Source organism: Artibeus jamaicensis, unplaced genomic scaffold (assembly GCF_021234435.1).
Source record: "Artibeus jamaicensis isolate MK-2021 breed Jamaican fruit bat unplaced genomic scaffold, CSHL_Jam_final contig_387, whole genome shotgun sequence".
Lineage (NCBI taxonomy): Eukaryota > Metazoa > Chordata > Mammalia > Chiroptera > Phyllostomidae > Artibeus > Artibeus jamaicensis.
This window is the reverse complement of record NW_026521812.1, coordinates 41,135,680-41,161,960: the sequence shown is the minus strand read 5'-3', so window position 1 is coordinate 41,161,960 and position 26,281 is coordinate 41,135,680. Positions and strand designations below refer to the sequence as shown.

Sequence of the window (26,281 nt, the reverse complement as noted above, 5' to 3'; positions counted from 1 at the left end):
CTTCATATTTTCCTAAATTCTTTCAAACAGACAGCATCTGGGCTCAGCATCCCCCTGCCTATTGCTAAGGGGCCTGAGGCCCAACACTAGCAGCAAAGCAGCTGGTCTTATTTAACTGCTTGGACTCACTTGGGCAACTCCAAACCCAGCACAGGTAGCAGCCAACTGCAGATTGTTTTGTAGCTTACTTGGGTGTCCCTGGACAGAACACTTGGCCTTAAACTCCCAGAGACCCCAGAGGCTGTGTGCACAGTGAACAACTACAGACCACATCAGAGCACCACCACCCAACCATCTCCAGAAGCAACATACTCAGGGGGTGGACTAAATGGGCACCAGAGCCCTGCTAAATCCTGCTATGTGGAGTGGGCTCCTGCAAGCTGATCCTCCATGGTGGGTGGAGGTTGGTGGCCAGTGGTCACTGCTGTCCTTGCAGCTGATTGGCCTTGGTAAATCCCTCCCATTGACCTGCCAACAGCAATTAAGGCTCTGCTGCAGGAGGGGTTCTACACAGCCCACATGATGGGTGCAACTCAAGTGCCCAGTTTGGGTAATAGGGGAAGCTGTGCCACAGGACCCTATGGGACACTTACTGCATTAGGCCACTCTCCTGAGCCAGGAAGTTGTAGCAGCTCTACCTAATGCATATGAACGAACACAGAGAAGCTGCCAAAATGAGGAGACAAAGAAACATGGCCCAAATGAAAGAACAAATCGAAACTCCAGAAAAAGAATGAAGCAAAATGGAGAGAAGCAATCTATCAGATACAGAGTTCAAAACATTGTTTTTAACGATGCTTAAGGAACTTAGTGAGGACCTCAACAGCATAAAAAATGGCATGGAAATCTAAAAAAAAAGGTCAAAAATTAAGGATGCCCTAACTGAAATGAAGAACAATGTACAAGGAATCAACAGTAGAGGGGATGCAGCCGAGAATCAAATCAGTGATTTAGATTACAAGGAAGCAAAAAACATTCAACCAGAACAAAAAGAATAAATTTTTTTTTAAATGAGGATAGTGCAAGGAGCCTCTGAGACAACTTCAGGCATACCAATATTCGCATCGTAGGGGTGCTAGAAGGAAAAGAGAGAGAGCAAGAAATGGAAAACCTACTTGAAAAAATGACAAAATTTCCCTATCCTAGTGAAGGAAGTAGCCATGTAAGTCCAGGAAGCACAGAGCATCCCATACAAGCTGAGCCCAAAGAGGCCTATACCAAGATACATCATATTTAAAATGCCAAAGAGAAACAACAAAGAGAGAGTCTTAAAAGCAGCAAGAGAAAAGCAGTTAGTTACCTACAAGGGAGTTCCCATAAGACTGTCAGCTAGTTTCTCAAAAGAAACTTTGCAGGCTAGAAGGGACTGGCAAGAAATGTTCAAAGTGGTGACTAGCAAGGACCTATAGCCAAGATTACTCTACCCAGCAAAGCCATAATTTAGAATGGAAGGACAGATGAAGAGCTCCCCAGATAAGAAAAAGCTAAAGAAGTTTATTACTATCAAACCTATATTATATAAAATATTAAAGGATCTTCTTTAAAAAGAAGATGAAAAGTATGAACAATAAAATAGTAATAAATATCTATCAATAATTGAATCTAAAAAACAAATGCACAAGCAGAACAAAAACAGAATCATAGATACAGAGAGCATTTTCATGGTTGCCAGATGGGTGAGGGATTGAGGAGACAGACAAAAAAGGTGCAGGGATTAAGAAATATATATTGGTAGTTACAAAATAGTCAGGGGGATCAAAGTACAGCATAGGAAATAAAGTAGTCAAAGAGCATTATATGCATGACCCATGGACATGAACAATGGTATGGGGATTGCCTGAGGGAGTAGACAGGGGTCTGGGTGGAGAGGGAAAAGGGGGAAAAATTGGGACAACTGTAATAGTATTAACAATAAAATATCATTTAAATTAAAAAAAAAAACAAACTAACCAATCAACTTCAAAATTAAATAAACAAAAATTGTCTAATTCTCGAGTTCCTCCATCAATACTTATACCATCAAATGAATACATCAATGCTTATTCATGTATTCATTTGATGGTATGGTCCTGATCTGCTCCTGGAATTTTGCTGGGCATTAGGGGGCCCAGTGGGTAGGTGCAGGGTCTCTGAGGGCTGCACAGAGGTGACTGTGGGCCAGGGGGAGGACATGTAACTCAGGGAACACAGCGAAGGGTTCTTGGTCAATCTCTCTTCTAGAAGGGTCATCAGACTTTAGGAAATGAAGCCATAGTTGAATAAGGTAATAAAGGCATGGCATGAAAAAGGAATATTCTGTTCCACCCATGTATGTATCAGTCAGTTGCTCATCTTCTCATCATTTATCAGATACAAAGGGAAAAAGATAAGTGAGAATATGAAAAGCCACAAATAGTTAGGATTTGATTTTGAGTGTTCACTATATACTAGGCCATATACAAAGCCCTTTACATCCAAGCACAGAGGTTGAGAAGGTTGGAGTCAAACAGAAGGGAATCTGGCCCCAGCTCTACTACTTCCTAATTGTGTGATCTTGAAATTCATGTAATGTCTCCAGATCTCAGTTTTTCTCATCTGTAAAATGAAAATAGTCATAATACCAACCTCTCAGCCCAAAACCAGGTTGTCTGTATGAAATCGCATTGCACAGTGTGGGTATGAAGCAACTGCTTAGTCAATGCTGCATCATTTTTATTCCAACTTTTGTTTTTTTCATTAACTGCCCTTCCAGAGGGAGCTGTGGTTTAGAAATGTGCCCAGGTCATTGCTCATGAGTGGTGGAGCCAGTTCTGCCTGGTTGCCTTGCACGTTAGGGGCTGGTGTCAGAAATGAGTCTGGAGGGGAAGCTGAGACCAGATCTCAAAGAGCCTTGTGGTTCAAAGTGCTCAGGATGTTGAGTTTTATCAACAAGAGAATGGAGCACCTCTGTAGGACCTTAAGGTCAAGATTGACAAATTAGATTTGCCTTTTAGAAAGGTTGTTCTGGCAGCAGTATACAAGATGGCTTAGAGATGGGAATGACCATAGCTGAGAGCCCTGTTGCAGTGTGATCCAGAAAAAATGGTGAGGGCTACAGGTAGGTAGTAGCAATGGGGCAGACAGGACATTCGGGCAAAGGGAAGGGAGGTTGGTGGAAGGAGAGGGGGAGGAGGGAGTGGAAGGGTTTGGCTGCTCCTGGGTTGCTGGCTTTATTAACTGGGTAGATGGTGGCAGCTTGGGCCAAGATGTAATAAATGAAAATTAGGATGCCACCTAATTCCAGTCATGTAATGGTGGTTGGTGAACTCCAAGGTGGCTGACACATTCAATACTCTTTCCTGAAGAACTATAGAAATGTTCATTTTAAAAAAACTTTATAGTTAAGCAAGATAGTTTTCGAAATCTCGTAACGGAAACATTTCACCATAGGAAGAAATGGTGTTCTCAGAATAGAAGAAAAAAAGACAATTACACAAGACTGGGAGAAAGTTTAAGACTAGTTTAGCTTTTAAGAGGGAAGTAATCAAGTAAGAGGAAGAGGTAAAATGAGTAGATACTCAGAGATGGGGGAGAAGGCAAATCAGAAATTCTGCATTGAATTGAGGAGGCAGGTAGGTGAGAATAGGAAGACATTGCATTGCTCTCTCTGCGTAAATGTGTCCACTTCAGGACGTAATGCACAACCATTTGAGCAGCAGATGCTCAGGGGGTGCCTGTGTGGCAGGTGGGAGGCTACAGCATGGAGCAGGGTGGAGGGGGCAGGACCGAGTCTGGTGAGGACCCATGAACATGCTGTTAGAGTGTGGAATGTGCTAAGAAGGAAGGGGTGGGGCTATAAGAAAATACAGGGTCAGAAGGTACTAACTTAGACTGAGGGGTCACCAGCCAGCAGTTCCTGGCCTCTTCCCAGATGACCAGTTAAGTGAAGCGAAATCAGGAGTGGTATTTAGAAAGTTTGAGACTCACTGGTTTACATACTAAGTTAGCAAAACAGCTTTGGCAACCAGAGCAGATAGATACATGCCTAGAGGAGACAGACTAAATTCCAGGAGGCCAATGGAGAAAGAGTTGCAGGCTTGTCAGGGGAGGTGGCTGGCATGCTGTGTTTTGTCAGTATTATTCCAGGGGAAGCTACCAGATGTCAAAATGCTTGTTTTTCCCCAAGTAGCCACTTCCAGAGCAGTAAAAAATGGGATAGAGCAGAGAAGGTGGGAGACAAGGCTTGCGTTAAACGTGCCAGCTCTTCACAAAGCCCTGTGCTCAGAGTGTGTCTGGAAACCCCGACCATGGTGCAGTCATTCACCTGTTCTTTATCAGACAGGAAGCTGCTGGGAATGAAACACAGGGTAGCCCAGAGAAGACAGAAGGAAGAAACCAAGGCCACCCTGTAAAATGAGAATGCTCTCTGCTGCTTGCCTTTGGGGGGGGGTCTTCATTTCCCCGGAAGCATTAGAAAGGACCACCGAGTCCTTGGCAAGAAACAATGGTGGAAACATAAGGGAATCATGACCATGGAGATAGGAAGATGTGAGAAGGAGGAGAAGTCCCTGGTCTCAGTCAACAATACTCTTTCAGTTGCCTTTTGCTCAAGTCCCATTGATTTTAGTGGTTTTCCCTGGCAGATGGGTGGGTGGATTGAAATGTGGGTTTCTGAGAGAACACAGAGGGTAAAAAAGGCCAAGCAGTCCCAGATCTGGGATGGCAGAGCAATGCACACCCAGCCAGCTTCCCGGGTGACTCTTCCATAGATACCACCTTCAGTATAGCAGGTGGTAAGGGAGCAATTCTCAAACCAGCCCAGCCATCTGCACGTCCCTGGGCCCAACTCCAGGATGACTGAGTCAACTTTGGACATGAGGAGGACAGAGACCATGTGATTGACTCCTGGAGCCCTGCCAGGTTGGGGAGCCACCAGGCCAGTGGAATATTCTTTGAAGTATGCCTCTATTGGAAAATCCGGAGTGCCTAATTATTTTTCTCCTTTCTTTTTTTACTAGGCCCTGGGAAATCATGAATTTGATAATGGTGCAGAAGGTCTGATTGATCCACTCCTCAAACAGGCCAAATTTCCAATTCTGAGTGCAAACATTAAAGCGAAGGAGCCGCTAGCATCTCAAATAGCGAATCTTTATTTGCCATATAAAAACCTTTCTGTTGGTGGTGAAATTGTGGGAATTGTTGGATACACCTCGAAAGAAACTCCTATTCTCTCAAATCCAGGTATTTTCTACTTTTATGGCACACAGTGCCTGAAAATAGATGCCCCGCATCAGGGCTTGGCACTGCTTTTACGGGCTGCTGGGAAAAGTAGGAACAATGGGTGCTTCGGGCAAGTGGTGCCCTTAGGATGACACCGATAAAGCCAGGCTGCTGACTTCTTAATCATTCTAAAGTACTTCTTAAAGACATTTGCCCTTCTGCTCAGCGAGCTTCTTTGTCAACACTATCTTTGTTTAATTCAGTGTGTTCAAAATTCGAGAAGTCCATTTAAATCCAGGGCTAAATGAACAGGGACATTTACTGGAGAACGAGAGCCAGGTAACTCATGCCCTCCCTCCTGTGCAGTCCGGGCGCCCAGGTTCCACCTCGATTCACCTCACCTTTCCTGTTTTAGTATGACTATTACATGTCTAGCTACCTCACCTTTCTTCCTTTGTACTATTCATCTCTTGCAGTTTTTTTTATTTTAATTGTTGTTCAAGTACAGTTTTCTGCCCTTTACTCACCCCTCCAGCCCTCCCCACCTCCCTCCTGTTTCCAACCCCACCCCTTGTTTTTGTCCATGTGTCCTTTATACTTGTTCCTGCAAACCCTTCTCCCCTTCCCCTGAAATTCCCTCCCCTATCCCTTCTCATCTCTGTCGCCTGTTCTGTATTTCAGTGTCCTTGGTTATGTTTTGCTTGTTTGTTTTGTTCATTAGCTTCCTGTTAAAGGTGAGATCATATGGTATCATCTCTTGTAGTTTTAATGACTTTGTGTATCTGGCTTTCTGGGAAATACATATATATTCTTGAATGGTCTGACATATATGATACATATCTGCTATATCTATATATCCACTTATACACTTTTGTATATATTTCCAAAACCATTCAGGAAATATTTCTGAGCCACTTTTACAGGAAGGAACGCATTCACCAAAACACTATCAGTGAGGACAGAAAATGATGTTTTTTTCTAAATTAAACAAATTAATTTTCTTTCCATACTTCAAGAAAAAAGAGAAACTAAAAGCTAGCAGAAATAAGGATTTTTATTAAGAATTACACTGATACTCACACCTGTCAGAATGGCTGTCATCAATAAATCAACAAACACCAAGTGCTGGCGGGGACATAAAGAGACGGAACCCTGGTGCACTGCTGGCGGGAGTGCAGACTGGCGCAGCTTCTGCGGAAGGCAGTGTGGGGCTACCTCAAAAAAATTACAAGTGCATCTGCTTCATGACCCAGAAGTTCCACTTCTGGGAAGATATTTGAAGAAGCTAGAAACACTAATTCAAAAGAATATGTGCACCCCGATGTTCATTGTACCATTATTTATAACAGCCAAGATTTGGAAGCAGCCCAAGTGTCCAGCAGTAGATGAGTGGATAAAAAATTATGTGTTACATTTACACAGTGGAATACTACACAGCTGTAAAAGAAAGAAGAAAATCTTACCTTTTGTGACAGTTTGGATGAACCTCGAGAATATTCCCGAGTGGAATAAGCCAGTCAGAGAAAGACAAATGCCGTACAATCTCACTCATATGTAGAATCTAATAAACAATATAAGCAAACACATAAAATAGAGTCAGACTCATAGATACAGAAAACAGACTGACAGCTGTCGGGCAGAGAGGTTTGGGGCTGGGTGTAAAAGGGGAAGGGGTTAAGAAAAGAAACCTCATAAAGGGAGGTAGGAGAGGGTAGAGTAGGGATAAATGCTGATGAAAGGAGACTTGACGTGGGGTGGTGAACACAATGTAATACACAGATGATGTATCATAGAATTGTACAATTGAACTCTATATAACTATATTAACCAATATCACCCAACTGATAAATTCAGTAAAAGTAAAATTTAAAAAGTTAACTGATAATGAAGATATAATATTTAACAATTAGAAAAGTATTTGTTGTATTTGTTAAAATAAGTCCAAGCCACTGGAAACAACAAGAAGGTCAACGGATGTTGACCCTGAGCAGCATGGCTGTCCCTGAGGGGAGAGTCCTGCAGCCGGCGCTGGGCAGGGCAAGCCTGGGCCAGGCTGCTCTCCGCTGAGGGGAGCTGGGGACTGCCAGGTGCTCTGGGCAGCAGGCAGACAGCTGGCCCACCGGTGACCACGCCTTTGCACACCGAGTGACATATAGTTAGTAGTTGTCGTTGAGGTCATTGTGGAGCCAGAAGGTGGCACACAAGTCACCGCCTTCTGAAACATGTTAGAAGTGCTCTTCTGACCAAGAAGGGTGTGGTCCCCCCACAAGGACCTGACTGCTCCTGTCATACAAAAGGTGTCTCACAGACGTGCTGGTCTTTGAAGAGATGAATTCTTTTTTGAACTCAAGCTGTCAGGCTCCTGGACTTTTAGAGTTCTTTACAAGATATTATATGTGCTTGGCAATTTCATTTTAGTGATGATTCTTAGAAATGTTACACGAAGGAGTCTAGATCACCTGGAGGACTCTCGTCACTGAGTACTGGACATGACTTCAAGGCAGTGTGTCTGTCTGTGTTTACTGTCATCTCTGTGTGAGTGAAAGCTGTAAGACCTCAAGGCTTGCTGAGATTTAGCTACAGAGAGAAATCGGTGGTCTGGCCACACTTAGTAGCACAGGCTTGCTGTCCTCAGAGAGCCCTGGCTGTGCAGCCAGCCCCACACTCCCCCACTGGCACCAACGAGCCGTGCCGTTACCTCTGGGTGGGCGTAAGCAGCCAGTGAAGAACACGCAGTCCCACTGCAGCAATGTTGGGAAGGGACCCATGTCTCATCTGCAGCTTAATACTCTAATGCCACCCTCATCAAGTGAACAAAACAGAGTCGTCAGCAGGCGTGTTAAGACTGGCATTCAGGTACTAGTTGCTGACAGAATTTTAAGACTGATTATCCTACACTTGCAAATAAAGCCTTAAAATTATTAATCTGTTTTGTACTTTATGCTTATGTGTGCAAGCATTTTCCGCATTGGTATAATGAAAGTCTAAATACAAAAACAGGCCCCCGCTGATGTAGTTCAGTGGACTGAGTGCTGGCCTACAAACCAAAGGGTCACCAGATTGATTCCCAGTCAGGGCACATGCCTGGGTTGTGGGCCAGGTCCCCAGTGCGGGGCTCAGGAGAGGCAAGCACACATTGATGTTTCTCTCCCTCCCTTCCCCTCTGTCTAAAAGTAAATAAGTAAAATCTTTAAAACATATATATAGATTTAAAAAAATAGAATGGAAAAAATAGGCTTGCCAGTCTGAAGCCTCCTCACAGCTTGAGCTTGAATTTGAGTAACCTCCTATGAGCCACAAGCTTAAACTGATGCAAGGTCAAGTGAGCGTAACTAAGAATCAACAACATTTTGCGGTTGCCTTTGTAGCGATTCTATATTTAACTTAAAAATACATGTTGCTTTAGTAATTTAAGGGTTGAAACAGATTGAGGTGTTTTTACTTGGCATGTTAGTGTGTTCAGTAAGCAGTATAATAAAAATTACGGTTAATAAATGCCCATGTTATTTGTTTCGTTCCTTGTAGGACCGAATTTAGTATTTGAAGATGAAATCACTGCATTGCAACATCAAGTGGATAAGCTAACCACTCTGAAGGTGAACAAAATTATTGCCCTGGGGCACTCTGGCTTCGAAATGGACAAGCTCATCGCTCAGAAGGTGAAGGGCGTGGACGTCGTGGTGGGAGGGCACTCCAACACGTTCCTCTACACAGGTAATGCTTTCCGAACGGCTGCACCGGCCGGGCGTCTACATCACTTAGTCGCTTTGCAATGGTTACTAGCATTTTTACTACTATTTAACACATTACATAAATTACATAATATGTAATACATTATATACATGTAGTACTCGTTGAAAGATAACGTGTAAATCTTACGCAGAGACGTTACTAAGAATAATTTATTGCTTTCATGATTATGTCAATTCCATTTATGTATATTATAAATATATATATATATATAACATGTGTATTAAAAATATATAACAAAAAATTATTGAACCTCAACCAAAAGTTAGTTTATAGCAAAAGGCAACAGGTCATATAAAAAATTTTAAGCATGCCTTGGCTGGGTGACTCAGTTGGTTGGAGAGTCATCCTGGACACCAAAATGTTGTGGGTTCGATCTTCATCAGGAAACACACCTAAGTTGCAGGTTTGATCCCCTGCTGGGGCGTGTACATGAGGCAACTGACTGATGTTTCTCTCTCACACTGATGTTTCTTCTTTTCCCGCCTCCCTCCCTCACTCTCCAGAGTCAACCAGTGTATCCTCAGGTGTGGATTAAAACACTTTTAAAGCATAAACAAAACACTATAAATAAGGCCTTCACAGCTCAAAGTGACAAGACTTATTTGTAGGGTCACAGGTAACAGAAGCCGCAGCCCAGGACAGTGAGTGCACTCGCCCTCCCTCCCGTCCTCCCTCCCCCTTTTGGCCCCTTCCGCTTTCCTTCCCCCTCCGTCACCTTCTCTTTCCTCTTCTCCCCCTTTCTCTTACTCCCTCTCCCTCTGTTACTGAACAGCAGCTGAGGTCCTGCAGCCCATTGCCAGCTTCTAGGCAAAATTCTAGAGGCAGAAGTTTGGGATAAAGTAAAGGAGTCTTTATTCAAAAGTTGCACAATTTTAAATAACAGCTTTCCACTCATTAGTCACTTAATCCTATCAATTAAGGCTAAACTCTAAATCTTCAGTTACAGCTTTGATCACTTAAGCCTATCAATTAAGGCTAAATTCTTTAACACCTGGGTTCTCCTACTATTCACCCTGTTAGTTTTTAATGATCTTATTTCTATAGGGTTAGTTTACAATCTAAAACAACATAAAGTACAAAAGCTACACAATTTTAGAAGAATTGGTTTCTGCCTCAGAGGTCATTCCCTCTAGAACATCCAAAGAAGAATAACCCTGCCACCCTCTGCCAGGCCAGCCTGATGCTAAGTTGTGCCCGGGGTCCCTTCCCCATCCAAAATGCCGTCCTTTGGAAATGCAGGCAGCTGCAGCACACTCACCCGGGCATCCCTGAGGAAGAGAGAGCCGGAGAGCCGCAGAGCCAGCCATCTTTATTTCCACGGACTCTGGAGGCAATTAGGTCTCAGCCAATCCTGTCGTCCTAGGCTGTTAACCATTGCCTCTTCCTGCTAAACTCTTCCAGCGGCTCCTCCCTTCCTCTCCCCAGGGATCTGATGAGACCTCTCTGTCATCACCCCTCTCCCTCAGTCTTCTCTCTATGTCCCTCCCTGTCAGTGTAAGAAACAGCCAAAGCTGTAGAGAATTTTTGTAAGATTTTATTGGAGCCAAGCTGAGGACATGTGCCAGGGAGCAAGATTCCAAATGCTCCTGAGAAAAAGAACTTTGCAGTTTCTTTTATGCATTTGAAATTAAGAAGAGGAAGCAAGGGAGATGGAGAAAGCAAGAAGGAGGGGTCTGGATTGCAGGACAGTTAAAAACACTGTGTGCCTTCTTGAGGGTTAATACCTTATTCGAGGGGCATTTTAAGGGTGTAGTGACCTGGATGCAGGGGAACAATGGTCAGAGGTGCCTGTGGTGTGACTGCCCGTGAGCCGGCCAGTTAGGAATTTATGATCAGCTCTCTCCCTGTGAGGTTATTTTCCACAGAACCCTTTTTTTCATTCACACCTTCCTCTCTCTTCACCTTCTTGTTCTGTCTCTCCCAGTTTCCCTACCCCCTCTTTTCTTCCCTTCCCCTCTCTCCTTGGTGTTACTTAGTTTTAGTGAGAAATTTGAAAAAAATTTTTGAACTGTAATGTCCCACAATTTTTGAGTCTGGCCCCGAGTCTTTACCATCACCCCCATTGCATGGAGCTTTGAAGTGTTTTCAAGAAAAGGAAAAAGAGGAAGGCCCGACTGGTTAGAGACTTTATCAGCAGTGAGAAGGAAGGCGTTGGTGGCGAGCAACGCACCCCTTTCAGAGGTTTATTCTTACCACATCTCTGTATGGGCTATCTAAGGTGATAAAAGCAACAATAGGAAATAGCCTCCAAATAGTAGATAACACCCAAAAATGTTTTAAACGATTATCACTAAGAAAGATTGTGTGGTAGAAACAGACTTTCTCCTCAAGGTTCTTTCTAGTGGTCTAATAATCAAATAGACATTAAATAGATAAAAATGAGAAAATAACCAAATTTAATATATATTCAAGTATGGGAGCCCCACATGCATGAGAGGGTCAGAGACAAAAAGGGAACAGGGGATATGGGACATTCTGAACTGGGGATGATAAGGTCGGGTGCCTTGGGGTCTCCCAAGTGTCACTGCAGAATGGTAAGAAGGGGAGATGTTCAGTCAACACAAGTTTTCCCCACCATCTAGATGAGTCAAAAAGGTTATCACTGCTAATCTCCGGTGATGGGCAGATTATGCAGTGCAGCTAAGGGAGGTGAGCAGGCCAGCACCACCCCCCATGGAAGACTGCCTTGGCCAGTTTTATATTTTTAATTTAATTTTATTTGATTTGATTTTTGCATTTTAAAGCATTTTTTAATTTAATTATTGTTCAAGTACAGTTTTCTGTCTTTTACTCCCATCCCAGCCCACCCCCCCAGTGCTCCCCACCTCCCTCCCATTTCCACCCCCCTTGGTTGTTGTCCATGTGTCCTTTATACTTGTTCCTGTAAACCCTTCCCCTTTTCCCCTGAAATTCCCTCCCCTCTCCCCTCTAGTCCCTGTCAGCCTGTTCAGTATTTCAGTGTCTTTGGTTATATTTTCTTGCTTGTTTGTTTTGTTGTTTAGCTTCCTGTTAAAGGTGAGATCGTATGGTATTTGCCTTTCAACGCCTGGCTTATTTCACTCAGCATAATGCTTTCCAGTTCCATCCATGCTGTTGCAAAGGGTAGTAGCTCCTTCTTTCTTTTTGCTGCATAGAATTCCATTGGGTAAATGTACTATAGTTTTTGGATCCACTCATTTACTGATGGGCAGCTAGGTTGCTTCCAACTCTTGGCTATGGTAAATTGTGCTGCTATGAACATTGGGGTTCATAGGTTCTTTTGGATTGGTGTTTCATGGTTCTTAGGATATAATCCTAGCAGTGGAATTACTGGGTCAGAAGGCATATTCATTTTTAGTTTTCTTAGAAAATTCCATACTGTTTTCCATAATGGTTGTAACAGTCTGCAATCCCACCAACAGTGAACTAGGGACCCCTTTTCCCCACAACCTCTCCAACATTTGTTGTTCGTTGCTTTGTTTATGATGGCCATTCTGACCAGTGTAAAATGGTATCTCATTGTGGTTTTAATTTGCATCTCTCTGATAGCTAGTGATATTGAGCATCTTTTCATGTGTCTCTGGATCCTCTGTATGTCCTCCTTGGAGAAGTGTCTGTTCAAATCCTTTGCCCATTTTCTAATTGGGTTGCTTGTCTTCTTAGAGTGGGGTTGTGTGAGTTCTTTGTATATTTTGGAAGAATTAACATCATCAAAATGTCCATACTACCCAAAGCAATTTACAGATTCGATGCAATACCTATTAAAGTACCAATGGCATATTTCACATACATAGAACAAACACTTCAAAAATTTATATGAAACTATAAACAACCCCGAATAGCAGCTGCAATTTTGAGAAAGAAGAACAAAGTAGGAGGGATCACAATACCTGATACCTAACTGTATTACCAGGCCACTGTAATCAAAACATTCTGGTACTGGCCTTGGTCTGTTTTTATGAGCCACACTGGCCCTGTCCTGCTGGGCTCAGTTTTGCAGTGGGGAGGACAACTCGGCTCAGAGCTGAGACATTCAAAGTGCATCTGCCTCAGAGGCTCTAGTCCAGGGCTCAAGCAGGTGTGCCAACAGAGTTAAGGAGAGGAGGGCAGCTTGACCCCTCCCATGGCCCAGCCAATGTCACCCACAAAGGAAGACTTTCTTGATCTTTTTGCCCAAGTTCTGGTGACACTGCCCTGTCTTGCTGAGCTTGGTCCTATAGAGGCGATAGCTGGCTGCACTCAACCTGAACCTGTGGTACGCTCCTCCTGGGGGAGCTAGAGTTGGAGACTCTAACACACACTGAATGGTATGGCTCAGGAGTAGGGGCCACATTCTCCCCATTGAGTGCCTGACCAGGCTGCCCCCAGTACAGGCTGCCCCACTAGCCCAATTCTCCTGACCTGGTCACTTTGCCCTATCAAGCTTGAGCCCTGTGGAAGGGTCAGTGGGGTGTAGCCAGCTTGGGCCCACTCTACAGCCTTTCCTCATAAGACTCTAGAGGAAGTCAAGGCAACTGCAGGGTGCAGGTAGAATTCTCCTCTTAGTGGCCAAGAGGTAAATGCTGACCTCAGGGAGTCTTGGACTTACCTGCCCCCAGCTCAGAGCTCTGGGAAGCTGATCTTGGTACACAGTCTGGCCCCTCCTACACACACCCAGGGCCAGTAAATGCAAACATAGTGAACAGCATGGTAGCTATGGACAGGTAGCCCAAGGCCGGCTACAAACAACATCTGACAGAGACCTTAATCTGAACCCCACCCAAGCGGACCCAGAAGCAACACAACCAGTGGTGGGCTTCAGTCCATACCAGAGCTGGACCTAACCAGCCACACAAGTGTCACACCCAAAGGGGCATTCCAACAGGCACCAGACCCTGCTGGGAACAACTCTGCCTTGGGGGGCAGTCTCTGCACAGTGTCTTATACACGGTGACCTAGGTTTTACTCCTACAGCTACCCAGACTGAAGGGTCAACTCCACCTGCAAAAGGACAAACAGCTTTTAAGACTCAGCTACAATAGAGGGTGCACATAACCCACAAGAAATATTCCTGGAACATGGAGCACAGGTGATCTGGAAGATTGTGTCAATGAGCCCAATAAGACACCATCGTAAAGCCATCGTAACAAGTTAGGGAGTCATGGCAGATTTACCTAATACACAGAGACAAAATAGAAAGACAAAGAAAAATGTCCCAAACAAAATAACAAGAGAAATCCCCAGAAAAAGAATTAAATGAAATGGATGAAATGGAAAAAAACAAAAATACCAGAAGCAGAGTTCAAAATCATGGTTACAAGGATGCTCAAGGGCCTTAGGGGAAGAACAGGTGATCTCAAACAAAGAGACAGTAAGCATTAAAAAGGACATAGAAACCATAAAAAAGAACCAGTCATAAATGAAGACTACAAATCTGACATGAAGAATACACTAGAAAAAATCAACAGCAGGTCAAATGATGCAGAGGAGGAAATCTGCAAATTAGAGAACTGGTTAGCAGTAAGCAACCAAGCAGATCATCAAAATAAAGGAGAATTAAAAGAAATAAGAAACCTCTGGGACAACGTCAAGTATGACAACAGGAACACCATGGGGCTCCCAGAAGGAGGAGGACATTAGCGAGGGACAGAGAACCTGTTTGAAGAAACAATGACAGTTCCCTAACCTGGTGAAGGAAAAAGTGACACAAGTCCAGGAAGCACAGAGAGTCCCAATCAAGATGAACTGAAAGAGGCCCATGCCAAGACACATCATAAGTAAAATGGCAAAGGTTAAAGACAATCTTGAAGGCAACAAGAGAGAGACAATTATTTATCTACAAGGGAGCTTCCATAAGGCTATCTGTCTAGTGATTTCTCAACAGACACTTCAGGCCAGAGGGATTGGCATGAGGTATTCAAAACAATGGAAAGCAAAGACCCGCAACCAAGACTACTCTATCTAGCAAGGCTATCATTTAAAATTGAGGAAGAAATAAAGAGCTTCCCAGACCAAAAAAAGGGAACTAAAGGAGTTCATTACCACAAAACTAGTATTGAAAGAAATGTTAAAAGGATTTCTTTAAGAAAAGGAAATAGAGGGACATAGGTTTAAAGGGGAAAAAATGACAAAAAATAAGTATGTATCAATAGTAATCTTAGATGTAAATAGATTAAATGCTCCAATCAAAAGACATGTGGTAGCTGCATAGATAAGCAAACATGACTCATATGTGTTGCCTACAAGAGACCCACCTCAGAACAAAATATTCACACAGGCTGAAAATGAAGGGATGGAAAAAAATCCCATGCTAATAGAAACAAAAATAAAAGCTGGGGCCCTGGCTGGTGTAGCTCAGTGGACTGAATTCGGGCCTGCAAACCAAATAGATTATCGCAGTTCGATTCTCAGTCAGGGCACATGCCTGGGTTGCAGGCCAGTTCCCAGCAGGAGAAGCAACCATACATTGATATTTCTCTCCCTCTCTCCTTCCCTTCCCCTCTAAAAAATAAATGAATAAAATCTTTTTTAAAAAGCTGGGATAGCAATACTTATACCTGACAAAATAGGCTTCAAAATAAAGGCCATAACAAGAGACAAAGAAGGTCACTACATAAAATTAAAGGGATCAATCCAACAAGAGGATATAACACTTATAAAAATATATGCACCCTAAACAGGAGCACCTAAATATAAAGAAAATATATGGTGGACTTTAAGGGAGAGATCAACAAAAATACAGTGATAATAGGGGAACTTAACAGCCCACTCTCATCAGAGGACAGATCTTCCAGACACAAAATCAACAAGGAAACAGTGACCTTAAACAACACACTGGATCAGAGCAATTAAGTTTATATTTACAGAACATTTCGTCCCAAAGCAGCAGAATATGCATATATCCCAAGTGTACATGGAGCATTCTCAAAGATAAATCACGTCAGGCACAAAATAAGGCTTAACAAATTCAAGAAGATTGAAATCAAGCATCTTCCTGGGTCACAGTGCTATGAAACTACAATAAAAAAAACCAAAAACAGCCCTTGTCAGCGTGGCTTGGTTGGTTGGAGCGTCATCTCATGGACCAAAAGGTCATGGGTTTGATTTTCAGTCAAGGGCACATATGCAGGTTGTGGGTTTGGTATCTGGTTCAGGGCATGTACAAGAAGGCAGCTGATTGATGTTCTCTCACATCAGTGTTTCTCTCTCTGTGTGTCTCTTTCTGTCTCTCTCTCCTTCCTCTTTCTCTAAAAGCAATGAAGAAATGTCCTCAAGTAAGGATGAAAAAACACATTCAAACGGAGGCTAGGCAACATGTTTTTAAACATTGAATGGGTCAATAGTGAGTTCAAGGAAGAAATCAAGTTACCTTGAAACAAATGAAAATGAGAACAGCCTACAATCTGTGGGACACAGGGAAAGCAGACCCGAGAGGGAAGTTCATAGTGTTACAGGCCTTCCTCAAGAAGCAAGAAAAATCTTAGAGGGGAGAAGAAAGAGGGGGACTGGATCAAAGAAGGTGAAGGGAATCAGCCGAAGAGCATATACACATGACCCATAGACACAGAGAACAGTGTGACGATGGCCAGAGGGAAGGGGTGTGGGTGCTAGGTGGAAGTGGACAAACAGGGGAGAAATGGGAATATCTGTAATAGTGTCAACAATAAAAATAAAGTATAAAAAAAGGCCTATATACCCCTGGCTGGTGTGGCTCAGTGGATTGAGCACGGGCCTGTGAAGCAAAGGGTCACTAGTTCGAATCCCAGTCAGGGCACATGCCTGGGTTGCAGGTCAGGTCCCCAGTAGGGGACACATGAGAGGCAGGCACACATTGATGTTTCTCTCCCACTCTTTCTCCTTCCTGTCCCCTCTCTCTAAAATAAATAAATAAATAAATAAATAAATAAATAAAATATTTTTTAAAAAACACATACATAAAATGATAACAGCTCCAAGCACATAGCAGGCAATCAATACATGGGACAAGGGTGTTGACGGTCACCGACAGTGACATGAACTTTCCTAGCATTGGTAATGGTGAAGTCAAACATCAGTGAGCCATCTAAGAACCGCAGTGAGTTAGCTGGACCAACTGCACCAAGACCAGGAAAAATCCAGAGCAGCACTGGGTGAAGTGCCCTGGGTTCTGACTCTGGCTGTGCCACTAAAGAGTGGTTGGGTCCTGTCTCTGCCTGACTTCCCTCATCTGCAGAATGAGGGTGGTAACAACAGAACCTGTTATACAGGGTCGTTGTGACTTCCTGTGTGTAATGAATGGCTGTCGGTGAAAAGCCTCAGGACAGGGCCTCTGCTTTAGCTGTTCTTGTTTCAGTTAGGTCCCAGCACTGCAGCTGAGACCCACGAAAAACCCTTCCCTGGAGCCTCTTCTTAGCTTTTCTCTAACACAGTGTCAGAACCCAAGGGCACACAGTGGGAGCCAGACACCTGCTTCCCACCCCCTCCTGCTGTACAGTTGTGATTTCAAACTCTGTTCATTCTGGTCCGTAGTAAGAAAGGCACTGTCTGTGTATGTGCAGGTATACACATGCATGCACACGCAAACTGGAAGAAGACTTTCACAAAGCACCTGGGATGCACTCTGATATCTTCTGTTTGTTTCATTTTTTAAGTGTTAGTTACCACCCATTAAATTAGTTTATTCATATTGTAGCTAGCCCATATGTTGAAAAACTCAGCTTTAAATGAGGCAAGATCAAAATCATGCACGAACAATCTTAGTACTTGACCCCTCTATTCAGATGCTGAAGTCACCGCCCTGTTGCTGAGGATTTGACATCATCTCAGGTGGCACCTTCTTACAGCGCCAGCTGGTCACCCTCAACCTTGACGTGTGGCCACCAATTAAATGTGGGCCCTGATAGTTCTCAGAAGGCTGGTGGCTCTGTCTGGCTTCCATTAATTCTGCAGCCTGTCCTTTTGTTCTTGTCCTTGTGTTCCAGCCATTGAAGTCCTGCAAAATAATATGTGCCTTTTGCTAAGTAGATGAATATATTTAATGATGAATGGGTGAAAGAAAGATATGTAGATAAAAATTATAATTTGCTTATTCATAAATCTAAACGTAGATAATTACAGTCTCTGAGAAAACTGCCTCTAGAGTCTTAGTCATGTCTTTCACATTTCCCAATTGCTTACCAAGGTTAAACTTGTTCTTGTGAAAAACACTCAGTTCTGACACTCATCTTTTTGAGAAGTGAGCTCACGGAGGTGATAAGGTAATTCCAGGACACAACAGGGGAAGAGGCATATTTGGTTGTTTAAATACATTTTTCCAGCCTTTAAAAAAAAACCTTCACTGAATTGTTTTGAATTGAATTAGCATGAAGTTAAAGTTACATATTATTAGTTAATAAAATATAGTTTAAAACGACACACTGCTTGGAATTTTAAGTTTTGCCAAGAATCATTTTGGCACACATACACACCTGAAAGAAAATTTCGAAAAGCATCTAGATAGCACCCAATGTTTTTCTTGTTTTGTTACTTAATTTTTATAATGCTGGTTACCACCTGTTAAATTCATTTTATTGTATTGTAGCTGGCCCTCATTTTTGAAAACTCAGCTTTAGGATCAGGTGAGGTTGAACCCTGGAGTGTCCATTTGACCCCTTAAGGGATTAAACGTAGGTGGTGATGGAAGGAGACTAGACTTTGGGTGGTGAGAACACAATCCAATGTACAGGCGATGTATCATAGAATTGTACACTTGAAACTTATATAATGCTATTAACCAATGTCACGCCAATAAATTTTGTTTAAACAAAAATAAGTAAAATAATAAAAAAAATTTAAACTCAGCTTTAAATGAGGCATGACAAAGAACAGTACACAAACAGTTCCTCTCCAAATGTTGCAGATTGTTCCAGGTTCTTTTGATAACAACCGAAGCACACATGCAGATAAACCGTCTGCCACGTCTGAGTGGAGAGACAGGGTTCCCCCCCCCACCCCCAGACTCACAGAATGGTAAAGCCACAAGGACCAGGGCCGGTCTGCACATATCTCCTCTGAAGGGAGCGAATCCATGTTGTTGCCTTTGGGGAAGAAAGCAGTGAAGTGAGTGCAGGTTGGAAGCGGCACCAAGTACACCAGGGAACCTGTTCCGTGTCAGTCCTCAAAGGCAGACAAACCCCTGAGATGCTGTCTCTCTGTTTGCCGCCCACTATTTTAACATCCCCTTGGATTATACAAGCCAGCCTGGCTCGCCGTGGCCTCAGGTGAGCGTAGACATCAGCGTCTGTATCAGCAGAATAACAGGATTAGAGGTGGTAAGTCTACGATTCCTTCCAGTCTGACATCCTGTTCCCTAGAAAGTCAGCATGCAAACAGCCTGATTGCTTAATTTTCAAAACAGGGGGAAATAAGACATCTTTTGTCAGAACACCTTATAACTTCCTCAGGCTTCTGCAGGAATTTAACCTCTGTTCCTTTGAGGCCCATGCCTCCTGGCTATACCAGGCTATACCACTCTCTGTCCCTCCCCATCACTGCCATCGAATGGCCTCCAAACCAGTCCCCAGCATCACTGACGACTTAGCACCCAACTTCCTTTCTTCCTCCCCACTGCGGCGCCTGCTTTCATCTTAGCTGAGTGGCCATGTGAATGGCTGATCCAATACCCAAGGCTGAGAGCCCCTGGATCCTCATGACTGTCACCTCCACTCCTTCGCTTTTAGGATCACAGGCTGAGACTTGGGCATGTCATCATCCAGAATTGCTCTGTCTTCAAACACTGCCCACCTCCCTGTCAGAGCCTCCTAGCCTTAAAGCTCTCTCACCCCTCACTCCTTTGCGAGCTGGCTGCTTTCAGCCTTACTGAAACTTCAGCCTCACGAAGTCCTCGTCTCCTCCCAACTCAGCGGGCTTCACTTCTCTTTCCTCGTCAGCCTGGCTGTATCCATTACAGACTCTGGGTTGAGTCTATGGCTGCCACACGGAAGGCAGGTGCCCAGAATTGTTGAATGACTGTTAACAGATGCAGCTCATTTAAAAGCAAGATTTCTTTATTTGATCAGTCTTTTGACAAAGTACCCAATTTGTATTGCTTCTGGATTTTGGCACCCATTGGCTGAATATGAAATTCAGACCTTTCGTTTATGCAGAGAATGTAAATGATTTTAGTGAGTATTAAATTTTGTTTGCAAAATAGGCATAGCTTGCAATGTAAATATAAATTAAGACAGAGCAGAAAAACCTACAGCTGGTTCTTGCCACTGTAGCCAGTGGCCAGGTGCACAGTGCAAAGGAACGGACCCCTCCCTGCTTCAGCAGAATGAGGGAGGGCGAAAGGCTTTGTTTGCAATCGTTGTTCATCTCTCCATCAGCTTTCACTCTTGCAGTTTAGATAATCTTGCCTTTTAAAACAAGAAAATGGTCATATTTACCACACCCACCATTGGCCCCAATTAGGACTGCTGACAGCTGTAGTTTATTAAGTCAGTGGGGAGGATCAGCCAGAGGGCAGATGTGTGGCTCGTAGCTTCAAAAGATGATGCCCTTCTTTGCAAAGATGATGTCCTTACCTATTTCAGTAGTTAGTCATTCCTCTGGACCATTTAGTCAATTTCTAGCCATGCCCCAGCCTTAGCAATAGCTTCCTTCATGGAGCAAAGCCTTCTGGTTAGTGATGTTTGCAGTTACATAACACTGATCAGTTTTAGTTAGGTCTCATGAAACTGTTTCCCAAGATAAAGTGGGGCTAGCCAAATCCAAAATGTAATAAGAACTACAAAACAAGGTCAAGGCGATTCAGCAGGTCATGTTAAAAGGAAAGTCAACTATTGTGAAATCACAAGCTCATTCTTCCCACAAAGTACAAATATTTCCCAGGACTGCAGCTTGAGTTGCCTTAATTTGCTGCCCAATGGTCTTCCAAGAAGGACCTCATTTCTCCTACCCCCCTAACCACTTGGGGCTGTGGAGAGGTCCTTGGACTCTGACCAACCCCGTTCTGCTGGGGTGGGTCACTACAGGCTATGTGACCTCAGACAAGTTCCTTAAGCACTCTGGGCTTCAGCTTTTTATTTTTAAAAATGGGCTGCAGTGATACGACTACCTCAGAGAATGTTGTAGGGGTGAAATGAGGTGATATATGAACACAACTAGGTCGTGGAGCATAGCGGGTCCAAGACAAATATGTCAATTCTCTGGTATTCTGCAACATAGACAAACATGTAATATTAAATGAAAAAGTAGAGTACACACAAAAAAATTTTTTAGAACTGTATAAAAAGTTATTGTCCAGGCTGTAACCACGTCAGACTCACACATCTTCAAGTAACTTACGGAATCACTCCTACTTTCAATAAATAAAAAGGCTCTTCTGGCTGGTGTGGCTCAGTGAATTGAGTGCCTGACTACGAACCAAAGGGTCACCAGATTGATTCCCAGTCAGTGCACATGCCTGGGTTGTGGGCCCAATCCCCAGTAGGGGGCGCACAATAGGCAACCACGCACTGATGTTTCCCTCTCTTTCTCCTCTTGAGCTGGTTGGGTAACTTGTGTGAGCAGGCAAGTGCTGATTGGTTGGCCCAGGTCTTCCTTTTCTGGAAGAGCTGAGCATAAGAACAGAGCTAAGTTCTGGTTTGCTGATATGGAGCTTAACATGAGCAAAGGGCATCTTGGGGCTCATTTGGTTATTTTAACAAGTGGGTTTTTATAAATATTTTTGTTAAATTAAAAAGATATTTTTATTCAATTTGAGACTCTGATCTAAATACACATATGACCAAATATATTTTGTTACATTTAAAAGAAACCAGAAATACAGTGCTTTATCCCAAGCAGCTAATCTGTGTCTACTCAATTCTTTTGTTCTCAGTTTATAAACTTCCCCAGGCCTAGGAACTCCAATGGTTGCGAACTGGTGTTCATCTAAGAGGGAATTTGTAAAGACTCTATCACAGCTTGAAAACAGGGTTTGAGTCATCCAGGCCAGGTGACCTCCACGTGCTCTTTGATAGGCCTATGTAAATTGTGCGCTGCAGGTTTCCTGGCTCACCTATGTGACTGAAAGGAATTTGTGCGAATCAGTTGTTAAGACCCCTCACTGAGTACAAATACACAGCACTTTGCACTACTAGACCAGGGGCGTGACCACCCTGGGAATCTGCAGCTAAATGCTGATTTTTCCCTTAAAATGATCAATTTATGGTCATATGGACCTGCTTATTAATTTCAAGAAATTAGGTATTACTTCTGAAAAGAGCACTGTTGATAAATGGAACCACAAGGGCATGTTAAGATGAAAATTGGCCTCTCTTCCTCTCTCTGTCCATCCCATGCCTTTGGATGCCGCGTTTTAACAGGCCATAGCGATAGAGACCAGAGGATTGTTACCAGAGCCCCAGTGTATTTTCCGGAGTCTGCCTGCCTGCACTGGCCTAAGAAATGCACACGCAGGAGTTTGCAGTACTGAAACAGAAAAATAGGCTTTATTTTTAGTATTAGAATATTTATTTTTTAATTTTATCTTATTGATTATGCTATTATAGTTGTCCTGATTTTTCCCCCTTTGCCCTGCTTCACTCAGCACTAGCCACTCCCTCAGGCAATCCCCACACCATTGCTTCTGTCCTGGAGTCATGCGCGTAAGTCCTTTGGTTACTTTATTTCCTACACCGTACTTTACATCCCATGGCTATTCTGTAACTACCTATTTGTACTTCTTAATGCCCTCACCTCTTCACCCATTCCCCCACACCCCTCTTCCATCTGGCAACCATCAACATGCTCTCCATATCCGTGATTCTATCTCTGTCCTTCTGGTTTGCTTAGTTTGTTTTTTAGATTCAAGTGTTGATATGTATTTTTTGCATTTTATTATTCACACTCTTGGTCATCTTATTTTTCTTAAATGAGTCTCTTTAATATTTCATGTAAAAATGGTTTGATGAGGATGAACTTCTTTAGTCTTTTTATTGTCTGGGAAGCTCTTTATCTGTCCTTTGATTCTAAATGATAGCTTTGCTGGGTAGAGCAATCTCGGCTGTAGGTCCCTGCTTCTCATGACTTTGAATGGTTCTTGCCAATGTTTTTAGCTTGCAAAGTTCCTTTTGAGAAATGAGCTGAGAGTCTTTTTGGAACTCCCTTGTAGGTAACTAACTGCTTTTCTCCTGCTGCTTCTAGGATTTTCTCTTTTCATCTTTAACCTTTGGCATTTTAACTATGATGTATCCTGGAGTGGGCCTCTTCACATCCATTTGTCTGGCACTATCTGTGCTGTCTGGACTTGTATGTCTATTTCCTTCACCAAATTAGGGAAGTTTCTTCCACTGTTTTTTCACATAGATTTCCAATTTCTAGCTCTTTCTCTCCTCCTCTGGCATCCCTTTGAGGCCTTTGATGGACCTCTCTAAGTTCTCCCAGAGGCTGCTTATACTGTTCTCATTTTTTGGATTTTTCTTATTTCTTGTTGTTCTGAGTGGTTGTTTTTTCTCTTCCTTATGTTCCAAATCTTTGAGTTGCTTCTCAGCTCCATCCACTCTACTGTTGTTTCCCTGTCAGTTGTTCTTTATTTCAGTTAGTGTCTCCTTTGTTTCTCACTGGGTCTTTTTCATGCTCCTGAGGTCCTCACTCAGTTCCTTGAGCATCCATATAATGAGTGTTTTGAACTCTGCATCTAAAAGATTGCTTATCTCCATTTCATTTAGCTCTTTTTCTGGAGTGTTGATCTGTTCTTTCATTTGGGCCATGTTGCTTTGTCTCCTGGTTTACACAGCCTTTCTGTATTTGTTTCTGTGTATTAGGTAGAACTGCTTTGACTCTGTATCTTGGCAGTGTGGCCTAATAGGCAACAGTGTGGCCTACTAGGTGTCCTGTAGGGTCCAGTGGCACAGCCTCCCCTATCACACAAGCTGGGTACTTGAGGTGGACTCTTTGTGTGGGCTGAGTACACTTGCCTTTTGTATTTGAGCTTCGGCCGCTGTTGGCAGATCAGTTGGAGAGATTTACCAAGGCCAATGAGCTGTAAGGATTGGCTGTGACCACTGACCACCAACCTCTCCCGAGGATCAGCTGTGCAGGCACAGGGTGGCAGTGCTCCAACATGGTCTGTAGCTGTCCACAGGGTTGTAGGCCCTGGAGTTTCCCGGGTGGTGCAGGCCAAGGTCATCCCCCACCTGTGTTTTGCCTGGAGCCATACTGCCTGGGCTGTAAAGCTATCATAGATGGCTGCTTCTTGTGCTGGGCTTGGAGATTCCTAGGCAAAGCCAAGCAGTGAATCTAGGCTGGCTGCTGCTAGCGCCAGGCATGGGGCTCCCTGAGGCCAGCTCTTGATTCTTTGAGAGGATTTAGGAAGTTGTACAGTATGAGCCAAGACCAGCCATTCATATGGAAAAGCAAGTTAGGTGGGCTCCTTAGTTGAGTTGGGCAGAGTGTCTGGGGATCTACTCAAAGCTACATTGCCTCTTTTAGGCCTCTCAGTCTTCATGGAATGTTCAAGGGCAAGAATCTGAGCAGGGAGTCAAAGCATATGCAGACAGAGAGGAGACATGACAGTGGGTGCACCCTGGCTGGGTGCAGGGACCACCAGGGAGACCATGACCCAGCTCTCTGGCTGCCAGCCACCTCTTAACTCTGTTGTGAAGATGGGAGGGAGCCCTGGACACCTGGAGCTGCTCCTGTACCAGAGGCTGGGACACGGCAGCTGGCCTTACTGGCTGGGCGAGGAGGGCATCTCTGCCAGCAGTCCCCACACTGTGCCCTGAAGAATGCAGGGGCAGGAACCTGGAGCTGGACTCCAGCACCAGCCCCCGCTCACACTTCACGGCCTGAGCAGCCTGCTTTGTGCCTCACACTGCCACTGAATTTCTGTGGGCAAGGCATGCTCAGAGCTTTAAAACAAACAACACCAACAAAAGTTAAACCATTTCTGGTTGAAACCACTAATCAAATCTCTCAGTTTACAAATTTAGGAGATAAATTTAGGCCCCAGGAGCTCACTGTCTCTCCCAAGGTCATGAAACCAGATGCAAACTGAGCTAGCACCAAATGCATTTTCTTGACTTTCAACTCCCATCCCCCTTTGGGAGCTCTGCCGAGCTCATCAGCTATGGAAGTGGAACTCAGGGGAGTTGGGTGGGCACGCAGGCCTTGCTCCTCTCGACAGATGGATTCCACCACAGGCAAAGCATAAAAATCTTGACTGATCTATAGAAGAGTGTTGGTTAAAATACTTACGCTTAGTCATTCAACAAATTTTTATCGACCACCCACTATGTGCTAGGCAAACTCCAGGGACATGGCAGACTTTACACTCATGAAACTTATTATCTTAAAAGAGATGCTGACTCTTAAGTAAAATTTCCCAGGGCTGAGAGATCAGAGGAAGAGGTTGACAACTCCATGATTATATCAAGGGTATTTATTAAGGGGACTCACATAAGAGGGAGACACATCTTGGCAGTGGCGGGGTGATGTGGGTCCATGGCAGGTACTAAAGGGTTACGTAGGTTCGGGACTGATAAGGGCACTGGGGAGTGTGACCTGCGCGTTTGCCTGGGGAGCCGAGAACAGCCTGCGCCAGGCACCAGCACGCCTGGGCCAAGGCACAGGGGGTCAATCGGAAGCAACCTCGTCTGGCTGGATCTGGCTGGTGGGGCTGGCAGTGGAATAGCCTCTCCTCCACACTGACCCTGATCAACTTCCTCTTAAAGTACGCAAAGGAATCATTGTATTGGGGGATGGAGAAACTTCCTCTTACCTCCAAGTTTCTTTCAACTGGCCGAATAATTAAATCTACATGAAACAGATTAACAAGAGAAAAATAACCAAATTTAATTAATGCGCATACACACGGGAACCCCACATACACGAGAGAGTCAGAGACCCTACATACATGAGAGGTTCGGAGACAGAAAGGAAACATGGGTGTATGTAATGTTCTGAGCTAAAGGTCGGGGGAGGCACCTTGGGGGAGGATGGTCACTCTAACTACTGAACAAGAAGAGCAAATGTTCAGTAGGTAGAAGTTTGTCCTGACCTGTAGATCAGTTAATTTATGCTTATCTCTGATAATCTCTTATTATAGGCAAGGTCACTAATTCAATCTCTTCTAGGTAGTTAGCGGAGGGGCAGAAGTTCCTCTTGAACCCAGAGGGTCTCAGTTGCCTGTAGCTCAAAGTCATCCCCATGCCACAGAGGCACATTCTGGGGTGACGCATTCTGAACCCCTACAATATACATCACCAAAAAACGCCCTGTGGAGGGAGAAGTACGAGATCCTGTGAGAGCATATACAGACTGGGGCGGAAAGTAGGTTTACAGCTGTGAGTACTCCAAACAGAGTTTATTCTTGTACTATTATGCATCAGTCATGGTATTATTTTCCATATGAACAACATAAACCTACTTTTGCCCCACCCCCTATAGA

The 26,281-nt window shown here is 43.8% G+C and overlaps 1 protein-coding gene across 1 annotated transcript in view; it reads left to right on the top strand.

Moving 5' to 3' along the window:
- NT5E (5'-nucleotidase ecto) overlaps window positions 1-26,281 on the top strand; it is a 52,314-nt gene that overhangs the window by 13,949 nt on the left and 12,084 nt on the right. The window contains exons 2-3 of the mRNA XM_037143823.2: window positions 4,977-5,199; window positions 8,704-8,892. Of these exons, the coding sequence (XP_036999718.2) occupies window positions 4,977-5,199; window positions 8,704-8,892 (412 nt within the window). The remainder of the gene's footprint in view (window positions 1-4,976; window positions 5,200-8,703; window positions 8,893-26,281) is intronic.